The sequence below is a fragment of the Phocoena phocoena genome, chromosome 5, assembly GCF_963924675.1.
Source record: "Phocoena phocoena chromosome 5, mPhoPho1.1, whole genome shotgun sequence".
Taxonomy (NCBI): Eukaryota; Metazoa; Chordata; class Mammalia; order Artiodactyla; family Phocoenidae; genus Phocoena; species Phocoena phocoena.
Window position 1 is genome coordinate 113,894,021 of NC_089223.1, and position 15,959 is coordinate 113,909,979.

At 39.7% G+C, this 15,959-nt stretch overlaps 1 protein-coding gene across 2 annotated transcripts in view; it reads right to left on the minus strand.

The window, feature by feature from the left end:
- LOC136123111 (bifunctional heparan sulfate N-deacetylase/N-sulfotransferase 4) overlaps positions 1 to 15,959 on the minus strand; it is a 239,054-nt gene that overhangs the window by 24,731 nt on the left and 198,364 nt on the right. For both annotated transcript variants that reach the window (XM_065877191.1, XM_065877190.1), the window contains exons 7-8: positions 6,223 to 6,319; positions 1,648 to 1,771 (exon numbers count right to left, since the gene is read on the minus strand). In XM_065877191.1, coding sequence (XP_065733263.1) covers positions 1,648 to 1,771; positions 6,223 to 6,319 — 221 coding nt within the window. The remainder of the gene's footprint in view (positions 1 to 1,647; positions 1,772 to 6,222; positions 6,320 to 15,959) is intronic.

The window sequence follows — 15,959 nt, forward strand, 5'->3', positions numbered from 1 at the left end:
AGTTGGTCTCTCAAAATATATTCTTCCCTGTGTCATCCATACTAGATGTAATTAAGGAATTATTCTTATCTTGATTTGTATATATTAAATTTTTATGATATATTTAAAATTCCTGAGAATAAAATGTGTTCTCTCAAAAAAAATAGCAAATTTATGTTTGCAAACTTGAATGCAAAATTCTTAAGTTGAGATTAAAGTGCACAAAAGAGGAAAATCTCAGAATAGCTATAAAATGCTAAACTGATTAGGGCATAGTTGCTTTCCTCCTTTTTAACTTCTGCATGATTTGCAGTATGTGTAGCAATGTGAACACATTATAGTCTATCCAGAGTGATTAAGGAGATATTTCCTGCCAGTTGATTCTGTGGTGCCTCAGCAGGTTCACTCTTCCATATGCTGTGGGAACATTCCTCTGTGTGTAGATTATGGAATCAATATGTTCAGAAGTTAATTCAGTGCAAGGTGTTAATTATGTGTGTAACCCTCTTTACAGCTCATCACTTCTCTAACCCTCAAATGTTCTAGAAATAAATAATAAGAGCAATGAAGAATTCATATAAGACACTTATTTTCCTCTTTGACATTTGTTATTATATTTCCCAAATGTGAAGTGGTGAAAAGTGTCATCTATATCCCTGCTTAACAATCTGTGTTCCATTTGAGCTCACAGATAAAATTGCTGCTCTGCTTTCAGTAACTTGCATGCAATTTCAAAATTCATTTAGTCTTTTTAAAGTAAGGTAGAATAGTGATCTCCTAGGTGCAGAGTGGACACGGCTCTACTCAAGATGGGAAGTCAAATCTGCTCACTGGCATCGCCCCTGCCCCCCTCTCCTCCTAGCTGCATCTTAAAAGAATGAGCCTTTTATGAGGACATATTCACGTGTAATGTTGACATAAGGTTACATGCTACAGAGGTATGCATTGAGGGGAACTTTCCTCAGGGGGGGATTTGGAAATCAGGGCCATATTTTCCTTAGAAAATTGGGATAGAGCTAGAAAAATTCCCCAGAGTGAACATCAGTTACAATACCAGGTTTATTCGATTTCAGTTAAGGAAAAATATTGTGATTTTGAAATTATCATAACTTATCAAATACAAAGTAATTTTCCTCTTATGCACATGTGTGACTAGCAGTAATATGATTTTGGAAGCGCTCTGTTATTGGCATGACAAATATCAGCTTATATTATAATACAACATTTACAGTCTATGTGATTAATGAAGATACATGTCACGGACTATAAAATAAAACAACCTACTGATTTATTTGTTTTCTCAAGAGTCATTGTGAAGACAAATTATGTATTTAGTTAAAAAAAATTCTAGGCACAGTAAAATAATAATATGCTTAAGGAGAATTTTAAATATCCTTATGAATAGTGCTGATGAAAAATATTCCATAATCCTCTTTATTCAATCATAATAATTTACCAGAAAAATATTATCATTATTGCACTGTCCAAATCAAATTATAGGCAACACTGATTAAATATATCATTATAAATTAATTTCTAATTCACTATGGTAGAACTGAACATACATTTATTCTGTAATTATGTAGATGCCATGCATACATCTATAATTGCTCAGCTATGAACGAGCATGTGTTAATAATGGACTTTACTTTTTGTTATTTTTCTTACCAGTCAATTCCCTTGTGGTAGTTGTTGCCATTAAAGAATTGGACTTCTTCAAATGTTTTGGGGCTGGGGAGATTGCTGATGATGGAAGGGTGCATAAGAAGAAATAAATAAAGTGCTGTTGTTCCTATTACAAAACAAGAGGCAACAGGTTATACAGCAATAAAAGAAAAGACATATATTGTAACAAAATTTTTGCTTAAAAGGTAATATGCAAAAGACCAAATCATTCCAGTATCAAAATGATTTCCTTAAAATCAGTTGAGTGCATTTCATGTGGCAATGATTTGTGTTCTTATATTAGTCTTCATGATTCTATTGACCTAAACACTTCATTTAATATGAGGATATAGTCAAAGTCAAGCAGACTGTTAGATAATACAGCTAGGGGAGAACTTCAGAAATCAGGTGGTTCAATTTCCCTCCTGGAGTTGGATGAGTGGCAAAAGTATCAAAGACATCGAGCATAATACCTGAACCTCAATTAATATTATATTCAGATCAATTAAATTAAATCAAACTATTCAAAAGATGTTGACCTGTGCAACTCTGTACAAGTTGCTGTAGTAATGATTGATGATAAATCTTGATAAGAAAAATACATTTGCTGGCCTCGATAGACTTAAAGTGTATCTGTGGACTTGAGTCAAGTAAACAGGTAATTGCAGCGTAGTGAGGGAGGTTCTATGATAAGAGCAGAGTGTTTTTCTAATACCTGAGAAAATGGGTGATTTATACTTGGGAAGTCAGTGAAGACTTCCAGGAGGAAGCATTTTTTAAGGTTGTACCTTAAAAACATGTTTCCAGTAAGTCTGAAAGAGGAGTGCAGGATTCTGGAAGATGGCCAGTTGAATGTTCTACCGTGACAAGATGGGACAATCAAGTCGGATAGCTGAGATACTAGGTTAAACAGACTGGCTGATAGAACCCACTGAGTGTACATATCACAGAAGGCACAAATGTCACCTCTAAACCTGAGTCAGGCCAGATACTGAGGACCACAGCAGGAAGGGTCATGAAGGGACAGGCTCTCATAAATCAAAACTTCCCTCATGGAAAAGGTTCTTTCTTTTGTAACGTGTTGCACCCAGGAGATTTTGTTGGATTTCCCAGCCCTAGGAGAGCTTGGAATGAGCTACACAAGAGGGCTGGCACACCAAAAATCATAGTAGCTGGGGATCTGGAAGCAGAGAAGATCATCAGAGAATTATGTATATAAAGGAAAGTAACAACAGATCTTGGGGGACCTAAGAAATCCAGAATGGGTGGCTCCTAGTGAAATGTGAGGACAAAAATTAATAAATGCCCTTAAGGAGATTTAATTACTAATTGAAAAGCATGTTTAAAATGAACAAATATGGAATCAAATTATATAAAAGTAACAAAAAATATTAAAGGAGTCAGAACTGGTTAAGAACTAAATTAGAGGCCCAAACTACAGAAGAACTATCTCAAACACACTGAAAAATTTAGACATGAAAGTTATGGGGGGCAATAGCAGTCCTGAAGAACTGATCTGATTTTCTCCTGAAAATAAAAGGAGTTCAACAAGGAGAACATGTGAGAGGAGGAACAAAAATCTTCCAGGGAGAGGAAATCAATTAGAGGTGGAGTAGTATAGAAGAGCAGCTGGAAGGGAACAGGGAATCCAGCAGGTTTCTTTCTAAATACTTTTTAGAATGGGGCCTACATAAAAATATTTAATTGATGATGAGAAAGAAGCTTGTGTTTGTGTGAGAGAGACAGAGAAAGACAGAGACAGAGAGAGACAGAGAGGGAGATTTTTGAGACACACGAGAGCTGAAAATATTAATAGGTTAACATCCCTGAGATGTCGAGATTGGATGGATCCAGGGCAAAGATATAGGGATATTTTTGAATTATTGCTGAATATTTTAAAATGAATACTCTATAACCTCATTTGGTAACATGTACAAATGTTTAGCCACCCTGATGGTCACAGAATTGCACCCAGAGCTACCCTGGGCTACAGAAAGTCAAAGCCTTTATGCTCTGAGCCATACACCTTCACGCTGTCAGAAGCAGGAGGGATGTCGGGAGGCCTCTGAGAGGAAGGAAGGAGAAAGCAATTTCAGCCAGGGACAGTAGACACATGGCTTGATGTTCATATGATCAGCCATAAAATCTGGGTCCATGGCCTCAAAATGTATATTTACTTTATTATTGCCTGTGCTTTCATCTATCTTGACATTCATTTTTATCCACTGTCTTTGATATAAATATTTTGTAGAGGAAGTTTCTCACACGTTGTAATGCTCTAAGAGAAACTTTGTTCTATTTTGCATATAATCAACTTCTTTTTAGTTTTACCAGAGTAAATGTACCAGGGTAAGTCAGTCAAATTGTGAGATATCAATATTGACAATGGGAAATCTGATCTTCTAGAAGATTTAAGGCCAATGAATTATGCTTTCAGAATTATTGTGCTAAACTTAACCCTTTTGGAAATCCTCTCCTACCCTAGTGATATCAAAATCACATGACCCAGAATCATGAAGAATGCCCATATGTCCACAGGATTCTAGTAGGACTACAGTGTCAACTTTGAGTGCCTTAAACCCAGGCCTACCCCACTCCCTGTCATTCCCCATTCACTGCCCCACTTTTAGCTGATAGAAATTTTTTCCAGGATTCAGCAATGAGGTGGTATATTTCATCTTTCCATTCTCACCTCAGAACAACTGAGCAAATAGGGGTTTGAGGACCACTTTTATATCTCATGTTTATTGCAAGGGATGCATGGGTCAGGTTTAAGTTATTTAAAGACAACTTTACATTAAAGGCCAGGTTCTTAGCATTTATCTGTGCCCATTCTCCAGGGAATTTACAGCCTCTGACAGGGAGTTTTGCCAACAGAAGCAATAGGAGAACAAATGAAGACTTCAGACTTCTATGACTGAATGGGTTTTAAGAATTATCACAATCATTTTCACACTAAGATAGCATTTTCATAGCATATAAAATATTATCATCCAATTCCTTTAACTTGTTTGTTTGTCTTGGGAAGACCAAAACCAGCTAAAAACTTTATCATTTCCACACCGGTAGGTCAAATATTAAAATCTAAAGGTATAAGTTATTGTCTGTAAATACAAACAGCAAAGAAGAAAACTAGATCTTTTCTTACTGACCTGTAGTGTTCTAGCAGATCTAAGAAGTAGTAATATTCAATGACAAATGATAGAGGATATGACTTAAATCTTTAGCATGATTTTACAACATAGGAATATTTTGTTTCTTTAGTAGTCATTCCAGTGTTAGAACTGCTGTGAGGGAGTTGGTAGAAAATTAATGCACATTTTAAACAACAACAAAAGTGGTATATCTGAAAATATGTGCTGCTTTTTTCCCTCCCTGCACATGTAACTTATTATTGTAATACAAGTTATATTCATGGAGGAAGAAAAGATTTCAACAACAAATATCTAAGAGTCTGGAAATTTTGCCCACAACCTTTAAAATGGTCTACATGCTTGTATTATAAATATCTTCATCTAGGCCAGTCTTATTTATTGTGACTGTTTGTTTTGTGTTATGGTTTGTGTACTCACTGATCAAAGTGCTTCTAGTCAAAGTTGTGAATTAAAAATACAGCAACTCAATAAAAAGTTTAATTAATCAGGACATGAGCAAAGTATATAAAGCTCTCACATGCTGAAGAAAGTATAAAATATTCTAATTGAAAGTGTCATCTCATTGGTGAAATACCAATGAAAGCCATCCTTCAACTCTTTTACTACATTCTTATACACTTGTCCTTCAAAACATGAGAAAATATCAAGGGAAAAAAATGCCTGATGAGCCATAGGTGTATCAGAAAATAAGTCTAAACCATATTCATACATAATGATTATTTGGAAAACAAACAAACTACACAGGTAGAATATTTGAAGGTAATAATGACAGTGGTTCTGAAAATTAAATCAGTTCGAGGTTGATATGCAGTGTAAAATAATTTGAATCAAGCCAAAGCCCTTTTTTATAACTTAATTCAGGAGTTAATTAGGCAAAGCCACAAAAAGTAGAAATTAAAAATCAGATATCACAACTGTGATAAGCTGCAAGTTGTCAAAAATGTGATGTCTGGGGCTTCCCTGGTGGCTCAGTGGTTGAGAGTCCGCCTGCCGATGCAGGGGACACGGTTTCGTGCCCCGGTCCGGGAAGAGCCCATATGCTGCGGAGCGGCTGGGCCCGTGAGCCATGGCTGCTGAGCCTGCGCGTCCAGAGCCTGTGCTCCGCAACGGGAGAGGCCACAACAGTGAGAGGCCCGCGTACCGCAAAAACAAAAAACAAACAAAAATGTGATGTCTGTTGAACAGTTTCTAAATTGATAGATAAAACTTTAGCCCATAAGTCTAATTAAATGAGCAACTGTAGGGTCTCTGAGGATCATGGCATAAAGATGATCCACAGGGATGAAGAAAAATTCAAATAATGAACTTGCATGGGTGTCTAATAAATATTTCACAAAGCCAAATAATCAAATACCATATGACCATGTGTTTCATGACAAAAAAAAAAAAAAAGAATGTAAACAGCACAGTTGGCTGTTCTTACCTGTTTTTTGTGGCCCAATTACAAGGAATTTTGGTAAGTGGTCACAAGTTTTCTCTCTGGACCAGATGTCTTTGTGTCTTTTATCATCACATGGATTCTGTAAGAAGGAAGAATAATGAATCTTACTGTGTAATGAATGCCTAGCTCTGTTCCATAAAAATTGTTCAAAAGACAGGATCAACTTCTTGCCTGGTACCCTAGAACTAGGAGTTAGACCTTGTTCTTGTTCTAGTTCTTTGGTTTCTAAATTGGCACCTTCCTTTCCTTCATGGTTAGAACTCAGCATCAAGTCGCTCCTGCCGTCATCCTTCTGAGCCTTGGCTAGGTTCTAACTGCTGAGATTCCACTCTGTCTCTGAATTCATGTTTTACTTCTGTATACCTGAGCCTTAACTTGTCTCTACCTGGTTTGAACGTAGTTTCTCAGTTTCCTGTGCTCTGCCCTAATCGTTCCTTTTTTTTTCCCCCTAGTGGCTTGAAAGCCATCCTTCAACTCCAGACTTGGCCAACTTTTCCCACTATGTGCTATTCTCTGCTGATCCAGATAATCTCTCAGTTTGGCCCTACCCCGCAAGCAGATACCATGCAGATCATTATTTCTAGCCCCTACTTCCCTCCTGAACTCTAGACCAATATTTTAAATTGAATATGTGTCACTGTTGTATAGATATGGTGAGGAAATGCCAGACCTAACATAGCCATCTGTCCAATTTTATCCCCATCTCAACGTTCTTCTGTGCTGCTCTCCATTCCATTCCATTCAAGTGACCAGATTCATTATCCAATTCATGACACTTCTGAGAATTAAAAGAGCCCTTAAATGAAAGTGATACAATTTTTGAAATACCTATTGACTGACAAATTGGTTTTATTATATTGGTAATCAAATTAATAATTATATTCAAAAATCATTTTTACAAATAAAATTCTAAAAATATGTTGACCATTAAAACAATTATAATTTTACATTTACTATTCAAATATTAAAAATAGCATAAGATGAATAATCATTTATGGTTCACATTTACGTACTTTAATCAGTTTTTTAGCCATATCTTCTCTAATATCATGTCAGGGGCCTATTACCTTTGCTGGGTTTTCAAAGCCCAGTGGTCTGGAGCGTGCTGGGACATGCCCTCCAAGGTACAGGCTGTGTTATTGTACTTTGCAACTCCTACTACTAAGATAGAAGCACAGTGCTGGATGGGCTTCTTTGGGTTTTGGACGCATTTTTTTTTTGCCCTAGGAATTATTGCTCTGAGTCACCGACCGGATGATGCAGAAACCTGCTAATTTTGAGTGGAACCCAGAAAAAGAAAGAGCCCTATAAGAGGTAAGACTGAGGTCCAAGCAGCCCTCCCACTGGGGCCATACATCCTGTCAGACCCATGGTACCATGGCATCTATGGTATAAAATGACACCAAAGAGAGTTTTGGTCAAGTCCCACAAGAGAATCACAGTGTACTCCCCTAAGGTTCTGCAGCGAGGTGTTGCTGGGCCCTGGAAGAGATAATGCTTGTCATGGATTTTCAGAGTGATCATGTGGCCATTAGTTGGCCATCATAAGCTGAGTATTGACAGACCAACCAAGTCATGAGTTCAAGTGCACCCAGTAGCAATTCATTGTAAGATGGGGTGGTGCTTCCAGAACTGATTTCAAGAAGATACAAAGGCTATAAGTTAACTTTATAAACAAGTGCCCAGACCCCACGTCACCTATCACTGTTCCACTCATGCCTCTATATCAGCTCATTCTTATAGTTTCATGGAAGGTCCTCTATAACCTGCTGATGAAGAGGGGGAAACCCTAGCTTGGTTTGTAGCTAGGTTGACCCATACATTGGTAGAAGCCTAAAGTGGACTGCAGCTGCCCTACAGGCCCATTCAGGGAGGTTCCTAAAAACAAATGGTTAAGGGAAAGTGTCCAATTGGCAAAGTTCTGGACAGTGTCTCTGGCCATCCACATTTTTGCAAATAGACTAGTAGCCCAAGGTAAGGGTATAGTGGACTAATAAGCAGTGATGAATGGGTTAGCCAAGGAGCTTAAAGGAGCAAGATAGGAATATTAGGGCTACTAAGTTCTAGGGAAGAGGCAGGTGGATGGACCTGTGATAGTGACCAAAACGTGTGATAATCTTTGTATTGCCCATTGATGTTCACCAGAGAGTATCCAATGTAGAAGTGCTGAACAACTAAGCAGTCAGATGATTTAGCCAGTTCCCAGCATTCCCACATGTCATGTAGCCTCTGTTCTCAACCAACCCAGTGCTGAAGCAATGGGCTTATGAATGGAGAAGCTGTGGTAGCAAGATGGAAGCCATTCCTGGGCTTCCTTGCCCCAAGTCTGCTTTAGTTACAGCTGCTGCTGAATACCTGACCTGTCAGTAACAGAGGCCAGTTCTAAGTCCCAGAAATAGCACTGTTCTACCACTTAGTAGAAAACTGATTATGTTGGACACTTCCATCCTTCAGAGGGCAGTGACTCATCCTGATCTCATCTGACACATACTCAGAGTATGAATTTACCTTCTCTGCTTACATAGCCTTAGCCATCATCACTATGCAAGGCCTCATGGAGTGTCTGACTCATTGACACGGTATCTCACATAATATTGCTTCAGGTAAAGGGACCACTCTTGACAAAGTGAAGTGTGATAGTAGGCTTATGCCCATGGGAGTCACTGGTCCTATCACGCCTCACTATCCAGAGCTGCTGGTCTGATAGAGTGGTGAAAGACCGCATGAAAGATACAGTTGAAGAACCAGCTTGGAGATACACTGTACTTCTTAAATCAAAAGCTATTGGTTGGTGCTGTGTCTCCAAAGGGTAGTGTAGCTGTGTCTAGGAATTAAGGAGTAGATGTAGGAGTGGACCCCTCCACCATCATTTCTAATGGCTTAATTAGAGAATTTGTGCTTTCCACCTCCACAACTTTAAGGTCTATTGGTCTAGGAGTTCTGGTTCCCAGAGGAGAGATGCTTTAGTGTGGATCACCACACTAAAAGTTGCAGCTTGTACCCATTCACTTTGGCTTTCTTGTGCCAGTAGACCGTCAGGGATGGAAATGAGTTACCATCCTGATAGGGACAATTGACTCTGATCGTCATGAGATGTAGAACAGCTATTATACAGGGAGAAATATCTTTGGCACTCAAATAATTCACTAGGTTACTTGTTGATACTTCCATGCCCAATTTTAATAATTGAGAAAGCAGAGCCACCACAGCCTGATTAGGGTTGGGCTGGGCACCAGATCAGAGTCTACCACAGTGCACTCGTTGCTTCACAAATTAAGTTATCCTTATCCAGGCACAGCCTTCCTCTGTCATAATTCCTAGGGAAATTTACAAGAAAAGAATTAGTGAGACAAACTAGAACTGTTGCTACTGCAGTTGGTCCTGAGACCGTACCTGACCCACAAGGCCAGCCCTCTAGACCAGCAGAAGTGCTAACCACGGGTGGGGGAAATCCAGAATAGGGGATAGAGGTGGGAGAGACTGTGCACTGGTTTCAGCTTTGGAGCCAACTGCAGCAACAAGGTTGCAGCTTCTCCTAATGACCTTCCTCTTATAGGTTTCCCCAGGAATAATGCTCACGATTGTGGAAAAATTGTTCCTGGGTGAATCAGTGCAATGTGAGAAGCAAGTATAGCTATGTGGTACAAGGTATGGACAAGGGTGTGTGGCGGACTGAGTGCTTTTTCCTCCACTGAAGGAAAAACCCTATCTCTGGCCAATGCAACACCTTATCCCCGTTCCCACCCCACTTCCGCCCCCAGCTGGGGAGATTGAGTATTGCCCTTGGCCAATAGGAGCTACCCGACAGGAAGTCGTGCATCCCCTCCCGACACTCCAGAGGTGGCCCGTGTCCAGTGACTGACTGATACAGGGGTGTAAAAGCCTGACCAGCTTGCTTCAAGGTGAGACAATTTGTGTAATTAGCTCTCTCCCTGCAGATCCAGTCAAGGATCCAGACTTTTCCTAAGACCACATCCACGCTCTGCTTTTTCCTGTTCTACATCTTCCCTTATAAGCTTTTCCTGAAAGCGCTTCCTCAGTAAATCATTGAACCAGAGCCCTATCTCAGAATTGATCCCAGTGCACTTTCCATTACCATCTTCCGTTGGAAGAAGAACAGCATGCAATATAGAGGGACCTGTTACGTATGCATTGTGTGAGAATTCGCCTTGCAAAAGGTTAGGCTATATATCTTGGATTTCTTGATGAATTCATCTATAGAAACTGTGATAGGAGTTAATTACAAGCCAATAAACTCAACATTTCTTATTTTACATAAAAATGAAATTTTATTTTATTTTTACTGGTGTCTCTGTTTTCCGCGATCTTTCATTCAGTGTTCAATCGCCAATCCTCTGTGGTCTAGCTTCAGTTTAACTCTCTAAACGTAATTTTCACTAGAGCACAGAAGGCTAAACTATCTTGTCTCCTTTTCTTCCTGCAGTAACAGAGCATCCTTGTTCAGTCTCTGGGTTCTCAGCTACAGACTATATTTCACAGTGTCTCTTGAATTTAGCTTTCTTCCTATGAATCATTTCAGTTGAAGGAAAGGGAGCCAAAAGGACGTAAAGTATCTTCTTAAGGATAAACTTGCTCTCCCTAGATTTTTGCTTTCCTACTTACTGCCAGCTGTAAAATGGCTACAATTGCAGCATGTGCCTTGGCCTCAGAGGTGGAAGCCATACATATGTTGAACACCTGCCAACCTGGGGCCCTGGATAATCACGTGGAACGGAGCTGTCTAACTCTCGTAGACTGCTTGCCCATTTTTAGACAGTTGTATGAGGGAGAAATACATTTCTACTTTATTTAGCCACTGTAGTTTTGGAGTGTCATCATAGCAACATTGCCTATATTCTCACTCAGTGTGTTTCAAAGCACTTTGCGAGAAGGTAAAAAAAAAAACTTGTGTCAGAATGTGAATTACTGCACTGCATGCTTCAATAAGAACATCCTGCTACAGGAAAAAAAGAAGATTCCGGATGATGCAACCAGCTGCTTAGTGGTATAGATTGTTTATATGTTGGCACAAACTTCTTGTCTCATGGCGAATCAGCAACAAATAATTCAAGCCTGTTCGTGGACCACACTTTGAGTAGCACTGCTGTGAATTAACAACTGCCAACACCAACCTAAAGCTTCAGTTCTACTGTGTTCCCTACTATAGATATATCTGCACCTGAATCTTTGAATTATTTATCTTTCTGTGCAATGCTCTTATTTTTTTCCCCACAATACAGAGTCAACATCTTGCCAGTTCTTCTTGCTGAAGCTAATATCCACCATAAACCTTTCCTATTTATTTTGGAGGGGCAGCATAGCCCAGTTGTTAAGAGTGTGAGCTCAGGAGAGAGACTGTCTGTGTCTTAAGGAATTGTCCTAAACTCTCTGGACCTCAGATTCCTATAATAAAAAATAATGATTGATATTACCTACCTTGCATATAGGTATATATATGCATAAATATAAATATATTGCATAAATATATTAAATGAGGGGCTTCCCTGGTGGCGCAGTGGTTGAGAGTCCGCCTGCCGATGCAGGGGACGCGGGTTCGTGCCCCGGTCCGGGAAGATCCCACATGCCGCGGAGCGGTTGGGCCCGTGAGCCATGGCCGCTGAGCCTGCGCGTGTGGAGCCTGTGCTCCGCAACGGGAGAGGCCACAACAGTGAGAGGCCCGCGTACCGCAAAAAAAAAGAAAAAAAAAAGAAAACAAACAAAAAATATATATATATATAAAATGAGTTAATATATTCAAAATGATTAAATTGTGCTCTATAAAAGAAAATGCTTATTCTGTAATCCCACATTAACTTTTTCTTTCCTTTGCCTAGATTAGTTAGGCAGTTCGGCAGCAGATAGCCATGCTGAGAGCTGACTTCCTGGTGCTTGGCAGAAGCACCAGCACCTAAGATGCCCCTCCTCACAGCCAGATGGCTAGACTTCTGGGATACCCGATAACGAAATGGCTTGGAGTTTCTTCAGGCAAACCAGAAGCTGTGGGCTGTCTTACCAGATGACCCAAAGACTCCTATAGAATCCTAATTCAGTTTATTTCTGGATATTGTTGCTATATGGCTACTGCAACTCTCCAATTCATTGTTTTAGCACTTGTCATCCTTCAGGGCTCAATTCAAATATCACCCCACATGAGATGTCTTCCCTGATGAGCAGAGCCAAAGCACTTCCTTTTGTTCCTTTCTCTCTATAACAGCTTCCTGCCATATTTTCTTCACTGCATTTCAGTACCTGAAATTATTTTATTCAAGGATGTGTTTCTAGTAATAGTATATAATATGAAAACTAATAGTATAGTTGTATCTATGATAATTATATTCAACTAGAATGTAAGTGCTCTGAAGAGAAGACCTCTTGTCTTTTTTTTTTTAATAGATTTTATTTATTTATTTATTTTTGGCTGCTTCGGGTCTTCATTGCTGCTCATGGGCTTTCTCTAGTTGCGGCGATTGGGCTTCTCATTGTTGTGGCTTCTCTCGTTGTGGAGCACGGGCTCTAGACACGCAGGCTTCAGTAGTTGTGGCACGTGGGCTCAGTAGTTGTGGCTCGCGGACTCTAGAGAGCAGGCTCAGTAGTTGTGGTGCACGGGCTCAGTTGCTCCGTGGCATGTGGGATCCTCCTGGATCAGGGCTCAAACCCGTGTCCCCTGCATTGGCAGGCGGATTCTTAACCACTGCGCCACCAGGGAAGCCCGACCTCTGTCTTCTTGATTGCTACAATCTAATACATAAGACGTGCTTGATAATTATGGACTGAAGGATCAATTAACTGCCTTGGGACAGGCACCATAAACATTTAGTAACAAGCACAGGCAGATTTTGATATATGCTTAAAAATTAACATGTAGGTGTTCAGTTCATTTGCTCAAATGGTTTCTTTATGCTCAGCAAAGTGGATGAGCAAACTGATCAATTATTCAGTGCTACTGTTGAAAGTCAAAGCCTTTTGTGTGACCTCTCTTCGTTCTGTAGGTTCAACTAGACCAATTTTATTCTTTATTGCAATACACATGTTTTTGCCATTCAAATTTCTGCATGCAAAACTGGCGAAGTAAAACTCTTACGGGACTTCCCTGGTGGCGCAGTGGTTAAGAATCCACCTGCCAATGCAGGGGACAGGGGTTCGATCCCTGGTCCGGGAAGATCCCACATGCTGTGGAGCAACTAAGCCCGTGCACCACAGCTACTGAGCCCTGCGCCACAACTACTGAAGCCTGTGTGCTCTAGGGCCCATGTGCTGCAACTACTGAGCCCATCCCGTGCTCCACAACAAAGAGTAGCTCCCATTCGCCACAACTAGAGAAAGCCCACGTGCAGCAACGAAGACCCAACGCAGCAAAAAAAAAAAAAAAAAAAAAAAACTTTCACAGAAATAGGCAGATTGGTAAGATTTGGAAAGAGTTTCCTTTGACTTTAACACACTGAACATGGATAAACACTTATTTTGGTAGACGAAGACACTAGTTATTTTAGTTGTACTTTCCCAGGAAGTTATACTGATAGGAGTAAACTATCAAATAAAATTACCTGGATGCTAAGATGTTATAATACTTGCTGTTCCAAATGTTTTTATTATTAACTATTCAATTTCCATTACTTCAGTGTTTCCAGTAGGTATCTTATAATTGGTGGCATTTGTATACGTCAATCTAGGCAGACTTCTTTTTAACTTAATTAATTTATTAATTTTTGGCTGCACTGGGTCTTTGTTGCTGCTCATGGGCTTTCTCTAGTTGTGGTGCACGGGGGCTGCTCTTCGTTGTGGTGTGCGGGCTTCTCATTGTGGTGTCTTCTCTTGTTGCAGAGCACAGGCGTGTGGGCTTCAGTAGTTTTGGTGCGTGGGCTCAGTAGTTGTGGCTCGCTGGCTCTACAGCTCAGGTTCTGTAGTTGTGGCACGTGGGCTTAGTTGCTCTGCGGCATGTGGGATCTTCCCGGACCAGAGTTTGAACCCATGTCCCCTGCACTGGCAGGTGGATTCTTAACCACTACACCACCAGGGAGGTCCCTAGGCAGACTTTTTTTAAAACTGCATTCCTTCTGTTTTATGCTGTTTTAGGGCTATCTGGGTGCCCATATTTCTTCATTTATGTCTCTTCTTAGCATGTTTTCCCTTGTAACTGTTTAATCACAACTTTAATAACAGGATGTTTGCATTTCCTATGTTATATTCTGAAAATTTTTGTTTAGACTTTTCCTACTCTGACTTTCCTTATATGGTCTGAATAACAGCTAACATAATATCTAAGTTTTATTGATCACCTTCTATATTCCAGGCACTTGCTTGACATAGATTATTTCTAATCCTCAAAGCAACCTGGCAAGACAGATATTATTATCCTTTCTTTATAGCTGAGGAAGCTGAGATGCAAGGTGTTTTATTTAGGTCGTGCTGAAGGTGACACAGCACATTAGTTTCAGATTTGAAATCCAAAGCTGGGATTGTCTCTGCAGTTAAATTGTGTGCGTGTGTGTGTGTGTGTGTGTGTGTGTGTGTGTGTGTGTTTGTATGCGACAGAAAGAGAGAGAGAGACAGGATCCTGCAATGATTATGAAAAAAAGGATACATTTGCATGCACTTTCATACTTTGCTCCATTGTTACGGTTTTAATTCTAAAGGTCAGAAAGTTACAAAGCAATTATATCCCTATCTGATTGTTCCCCACATATCTGAAGCTGTTACACAAAGTAATTTACTGTTTTTAGTATCTAGCATTATAGACATATTGAAACTTTGAAAATATTCTCAGTTAAAACTGCTTTAGGCAGTGTATATGATAACAGTGCCAGTGTAGTGAAAATGCATGCAACTAGCTCTCACACAGGTAAAGGGGCTGCAAGTGGTTTCTGTACATGGAATATATGATGAGGTGAGGCAGATTTACTTTTAAGTAGACATCAGCAAGATGGACAGGAGATTCCCTGAGGTTATGAACCAGACTTAGAAAGGGCAGTAAATTCTGATGACATCATGTTACGTAGAAGGGTATGAGCACACAGATTCTCCCTCTCTGAGTAAAAATTACAAATTCATAATCAAGCTAAAAACACATACTAAAAAAAAATCACACTACTGACCTTATCCTGAAGTTCATATTTTTATAGATCCAACCTACCTGCCTTTTCTCTACTAAGAATCTGCTCTGCTCACTGCTTCTACACATCCTTCCCTGAGAAGAACACCATGGAATTATCAGTTAGACTGATTATCCCCTCTCAAGTCATGTGCTTTTTCCAGATAACGAGGCGATCTCTAGACCTTAACAGCTGAAACATTAAAAATGCCCAGTGCTCATGGTAGAAGGATTATTTCGTTAATTAGAAACATTCCCAGGTTACTGGTTTTCTCTCTATCCCCCCTGCTTGCTTTCTGCTGTTCTGACCTCACTGTTTAATGGAGAATGCTACGAAAGATGTTTTTGTTTTTCTTTTTAAATTCTTCTGCTTCCTACTATCTGGATGTGTTGGGTTAAATTTTCTTCTGCTTATTAATTTTGGCGTGTACATGTCTTTAAACAAAATCCTTTTCCAAATCTGCATTATACAAGCTGGTGACTTTCAGTTTTTTTGTCTCTCAATGTCATTTAAGCTTAATACAATCCACGGACACTGATGAGGAATTTTAATAGGTTACGGATGTGTATTCTCAGTGCTTCAATCAGCAAATCCATATGGAGAAACCCTGAGACACACACCATCCTTACA